This window comes from Nicotiana tabacum, chromosome 2 (genome assembly GCF_000715075.1).
Source record: "Nicotiana tabacum cultivar K326 chromosome 2, ASM71507v2, whole genome shotgun sequence".
In the NCBI taxonomy this organism is placed as follows: Eukaryota; Viridiplantae; Streptophyta; class Magnoliopsida; order Solanales; family Solanaceae; genus Nicotiana; species Nicotiana tabacum.
In genome coordinates this window covers 123,449,949-123,456,177 of record NC_134081.1, presented here as the reverse complement: position 1 = coordinate 123,456,177, position 6,229 = coordinate 123,449,949, and the positions used below count along the sequence as shown (strand labels likewise).

Genomic DNA, 6,229 nt, shown 5'->3' with positions numbered 1-6,229 from the left:
ATACAGTCGTTAGTAAAAAAAATGTTTATATAAAAAATATGTGATTGCCTTAGTGATCTTGGGATTGATCGCGTATTAGTTATTAATAGGATCATTTTTTTTATAAATTGGGAGATACTGATAAATTTATGATCTTCTAAGTGATCTTCGATTGATTATTTGTTAGTTATTAGGAGTACCAAGATCGTTTTTTATAAAGTGGAAGATCCTTGTAAAATCATAGATCACCTATGTATTACCTAGAAATCACTCATGTATTATTTGTGATCTTCGGTTGATCATTTATTAGTTGTTACCAGGATCATTTTCCTATAAAATGGGAGATACTGGTAAATAAATCGCTTTTGTGTTATCCGGAAATTGCCATAAATTTTGTCATCGCCGACGAAGAAATGGATGAGCAATATATTACTATAAGAATCAGAGACACTGCAAGCACATGACTAACCTTATTGTTTCTATTTTCTAGCCGTTCAATTGTTTGAAAAACTTCATGCTTTTGAACAAGAACTTTTTGTTTAAGCATGTTAATATCGCAATGTCAAATATTTTACAAAAAAATTATCTTGATTTTAAGATCACCTTTGTATAACATAGGCGAATATATCTATTCTTATGCGATTTTAGGACATCTTAGGTATTTCACCTTCTTATTATGGAAATTAAAAGAATTGTTGACAATACCAACTAATCAGTGTGGTTGTTTATATGAGTTGACATGTATTTATGCATTACAGGAATTTTAATCTTTCCTCTTTTTTTCCCTAACCATAGTTTTGGATGGAATACTTTATAGGAAGCACTTCCCTTTAACTGGTCATATGCAGCGAGAAATCTGAATTAGTCGAGCCATTGAGTTTCGAATATCAGATGGTTATATCCGAAAAGAACTTTTATTTCATAATCAGATCAAGAGGAGTTTCATGAAGTGAAATATTTACACAAGTAACCTATTTTCTGTGTTTCCTTCTCCAATGTTGAGCAAACTTCAATTCAAATAAGATGGATTGAGTCCAAACTTTTTACTTTAGACAACAAGAGTATCAATCAGTTTCCTTCCCTTGGTCTCTATTGGGAAAAGCAGAACACATGTTGCTGATAAAACAAGAACTGCTTCAAAAACTATGATTGCTGCCATTTGATGAGAACTCCTTACTAATTGCACTGCTATGATTGGAGAAATCATGGCCCCTATTCTTCCCATAGAACTTGCCACTCCAATACCAGTTGACCTTACAGTCGTTGGATATATCTGCATAATAAACAGACGGTTGAAAAGCTTAGATTCTTATAGTTCTTAATATTAGAAAAAAGTGATGCACCACTAGGGATGTGATGTAGACAGCCTATCCTAATGCAAACATTAGTGGCTGCTTCCACGGCTCAAACTCATGACTTATAAGTCACACGAAGACAGCTTTATCGTTGCTCCAAGGCACCCTTTTCAGTCTACATCTTAATTTATGCACAGCGAAAAATGTGCAGAATTGCATTAATCTAAGGGGCGAGGGTTACCTCTCGACAATAGACATTTGAGATGTCGAAATTTGCTGTGATTAACATACGTGCCCCGAATAGCAAAGTAGTAGTTAAAGCCTCATGAAGCCGAGGCATAAGAAGCGGTAAAAGGAAGAGGATGCAGAAGATATACATAAGTGCCATAGTAAATTTCCGACCACCTTTCTCTACCATTATAGCTGATATAAGAAGCCCAGGAATCTCTATAAAAAAGAAAAATAGAATGATTAGTCGTATGTATGAGATGAAGGGAAAACAACATTGTTTTTACCTGCAACACTAGTGATGAGTACATCTCTATAGAGGCTCTGATCATTGTGTATATACAAAGAGATTGACGAGTGTCTACTTTGAGCGCTGCTAAACTGTGAGGTTAGCAATATAATGCCATAATATGAGAAAGTATTTCCAATAAAAACTACCCATATGAGGAGGGTATTTCTTCGTAACGAGGGGGATAGAAGCATCAGTAGCGATGAGAAGCCTGATTTAAAACTTGAGGTTTTGTTTTCTCCAGGGGAAAGCAATTCCTCATTCAGGTCAGTCACTTGATCAGTAACAAGGATTCCAGGGGGAAGTTCTGTCTTATTGACAATAGCTATTTTCCTCAAGATATCGTGTGCATCGCTTATTCTGCCTTTGGCACAGAGATATCTCGGAGATTCTACTGTAAAAATGTACAAGAAAAGTGCTGCAAATGATGGAATAGATGATAAAGCCAGTAACCATCTCCAACCTAATGTTGGCATAATCACCTGCAACAGAAACCAAGAGAATGCCATCAGTTTTTTCAAGCGTTACATCAACGAAACTTGACATGTTGCATGCTTGACCTACGCGAAATCCTTATCTTACTTTCTTTGTTTTTTCACAAACAACTTCATGGATTAGCACACCGGGTGCAGGTAAGCATATGGTTAAGTCATATGTATTCTCGCTTTAATTTTTAACTGCTAAACTTGAGTTGCTTCATCTGATGTAAACATCGGGTGCAGGTAAGCATTTATCTAACGAAGTGTTAGCACTATCTATTATAAGAGTATAGATTAAGGGGAGCACAAGCAAAGGATGTACCATTGCTAATAAAGCCTCAAGTATTGTTCCAATTGACCAAAACGCGTAATAGATAATCATCCACATGCCTCGGCTTTGTGGAGGAATAAATTCAAGAAGCCAAGATCCATATACATAACCTCCGCCTACGCCAAATCCAACCATAATACGTAGAGCGAGAAACCAAATATAATTTGGACAAAAAGTAGTCAGTGCTGCAGGTGCAGCAGTCACTATTGCAACACTCAGAAGACCATTCCTGGTAATGGAAAATGAAAAGATATTAGTCATTCAAAATGAAGTGAGGTGTGACAAATTAAACCAAAGGTAATGACTTTGTTATCTTCTCCTTTACATCCTTAATTTGTTGTTAATACCCTTAAATTATCACTAAGGGTGTGCTTGCTGTGAAAAATATTTTCAATTTTTTTATGTTTGGTTGGTCAAAATATTTTGGGAAGTAACTTCCTTAAAGTGAGGAAACATTCCGAAGGTGATTGTCTCCTCCCCACCCCAACACCCTCACCCCACCCCCACCCCCACCCCCTCACTCCCGCACCCACCTGGAACCTCGACCCAAATATAACCCCACCCGCTCACCCCTGCCCCACTCCTACCCCTCACCCCCAGCTCACCAACACCCCTATAGTATTTGTCTAGATTATATTTAAATGCTTTTTGAATTATTTTCTACTTACTTACCAAAGATAAGAAAGTAAGTAAGAAAATCACTTATCTTTTGGAAAAATATTTTTTATGGAAAACATTTTTCTTCATACCAAACACACCCTATAACATGAACTTATGCTAGCTCAACTGGGCAGCTATTGCTAGACTCAATCATCCCACAGCTGATTATTTTGTTGGAAAAATTCCCAGATTCCAAAATAATAAACTAAACCAGAGTACAAACTTCTCCACTATTATGCTTGTTTGAGTTTATTCATCATGATAGATAAGGAAACAAACAACAACAACAATAAACCCCTAGGAGGGTAATGTGTACACAATCTTACCCCTACCTTTAGACGGTAGAGAAGCTATTTCCGATATATCCCCGGCTCAAGAAGAAAAGGGGAAAAATAGGTTTACCTTCTTCCATAATTGTCAGTGATAAAACCCCAATAATAACATCCAATGAGCATACCAGCAAAAACAACAGTTGTTATGAGACTTTCTTGAGTAGGAGAAAGTTCCCACTCTAACCTTAGCACTGGTCCTATAAATGACAGAATCATAATTTCAAAAGCTTCAGCCATGGAACCAAGACCAGCATAACACAAAACCAAATATTGAAATTTCCCAAAACCAAGTGATGTGAGTGCTTCATCCAATGTATATACAAGGCCAATATCCTGCTCCTCCATCTCCGTCCAGTGACGACTGAAGTTCAGAGTCAACCCTCCACACAAGGCAATCTTCTGATAGAAGAAAGAGGAAGAGCACAACCGATTCAGTGGCACAACATGCGCTTGTATTGTAAAGGCAGGAATGAGTTCAGTGTTCACAACGTTCAAATAAGCTACTTACTTGAGAGTGAATCAAAGAAAAACTAAAATTGAATCCATCTATTCTCTTACTAGCAATATTTACTAACAAAGTGACATGCAAATAACCACAACAACAACAGTGGGGTCTAGATGTATAAGGACCTTATTCTTACCTTGTACAGACAGAGAAACGGTTTCGATAGACCCTCGGTTCAAGTATAAACACAACAATTTAGAACAAGAGATGCAGGAAACAAGAAGGGAAATATGCAGAAACAATAGAAATTCTAATAATACACCGAAGCAGAAGTAATATCAGGAAGTTTTCGAAATCTAAGAAAAAGGAAAGAATAATAACATAGCGACGTGTGAACTTCCATTATATTATATAGTATATTCCATATATGAAAGTTAAAAGTTGCTGAAATCATATAGTTTTCTGCTTCATAAAATAAGCTGAAAATTTGTTTAGTGTTGGATGAATGATTCATGTTGCATAATGGCGCAGTTATTTTTTAATGGGTGAAGAAAGCACATTTGCACCTACCACTTACCACAAAACGCATATAGCTCCAAAATTTTCGTGCAATAAACAAATGATCGTTCGCTTTAACTGATACAATTATTAAGAGAAGACTTAATGATATGAATACTAATTAAGTATTTGTTGCAAATATTTAGCATCATATTTTAACTTTGTAGTATGTAAATTTGAATAACAATTTCAGACAATGTAAAAAAGGGAAAGTAGAACAAGTATTTTGACATAAGACGAACACTATGCTGCTGATTTGAAAATCTAAAACAACTGTGTGAGTTTTTCAGGCAGAAGGAGAAACAAAGTGTAAAAGAAAAGATAAAAATCATATTTGGTCCTTTTCACTTATATTCTCTGAAAAGGTCCCGAGATTTTTATTCAATAGAGAAAAAGATGTTTTGTTTATAAATTTATCTGCAATCATATTTTTTGAAGCAGTTCTAGTTTTATCAGCAGCCAGTGTTCTGCTCTTCCCAGTAGAGACCCAGGGTGTGTTTGGTACGAAAATAATTTTTTACTAACCCACCCTACTAACCCCGCAAAAAAAGTTTTTTCTTTTACTTTTTTTTTTTGTAATTTTATTGTTCTGTTTTTTCTTTTTTCTGCACCACCCCACCCCGTCAAACCCCACCCCCACCCCCACTGCCCCACCCCCCGCACAAAAAAAAATTTTATCTTTTTTTTTTATAATTTCAAATTTCTGTTTTTTTTTCTGCACTCCCCCGCCCCTGCCCCTGCCCCCAATTTTTTTTTTTTTTTATTTTATATATTTTCAATTTTCATCTTTCAGTTTACATGTTCGAAATTTTACAAGTTGCAAAGTTATGAGTTCGGAGGTTTATGTGTTTGGAAGTTTACGCGTACCAAACACCGAAAAATGAATAAGATTACTACTTGTTTTCCATGAAAATATTTTCTTGAAAAATATTTTCTGTTATACCAAACACACCCTAAGAGTAGGGAACTAATTGATAATCTTGTTGTCTAAAGTTTGGACTTATTTCATTTTACTTGTATTGAAGTTTTCTCTACTCCACATTGGAGAGGAAAAGAAATGCAAATAAGTTGGTATCATTCTCAACTACTTGTGTGAGATTGGTCGAGCTGCTATAGAACTGCTTAGGGTGCCAAAAGGGCTGGACGAAAATGGGTAATGTAAAAACGAATAAATTATTCGACCTGACTCATATTTAATACGGATAAAAAAAGGTTAATCGGCGAATACTATGACCCCTAATATATACTAGTATAAAGTTTTTAATTTATTTTATTTGCACATATTTTTGCAAAATCATAAAACATTTCACAGCATCAAAGTAGTCATTATTTGTGTCATAGATTCCATTAATATTCAGCACTCCGGATTTGACCTCACTTAGATTATTATACTTTTCCTTTTCCTCAATTTTTTGTTTTCAACACATGTCATTTGGGTTTCATCAATCCTTTCTTTTTGTCACCCATTTATTTGTCTCGAGTAGGATTTTGGAATTGGTTCATTTTATATGATTGTAATTATACACTGAATTTAAAATGTTAATTTAGTTTAAAATATTATAGCTATACGAAAATTAGGAAACGATTAACATGATACTCACTTCATTTCAATTTATGTAAGGCTCATTTCATT

General features: G+C 35.1%; 1 protein-coding gene across 1 annotated transcript; it reads right to left on the bottom strand.

Moving 5' to 3' along the window:
- Window positions 1-852: 852 nt before the first annotated feature.
- LOC107760341 (organic cation/carnitine transporter 7-like) lies at window positions 853-4,739 on the bottom strand. The gene is made up of 6 exons (XM_016578376.2): window positions 4,235-4,739; window positions 3,664-3,992; window positions 2,593-2,830; window positions 1,790-2,273; window positions 1,516-1,721; window positions 853-1,252 (listed from the first exon to the last, which is right to left on the bottom strand). The coding sequence occupies exons 2-6, from the start codon at window positions 3,936-3,938 to the stop codon at window positions 1,028-1,030; spliced, it is 1,428 nt and encodes a 475-aa protein (XP_016433862.1). The 5' UTR covers window positions 3,939-3,992; window positions 4,235-4,739; the 3' UTR covers window positions 853-1,027.
- Window positions 4,740-6,229: the final 1,490 nt, after the last annotated feature.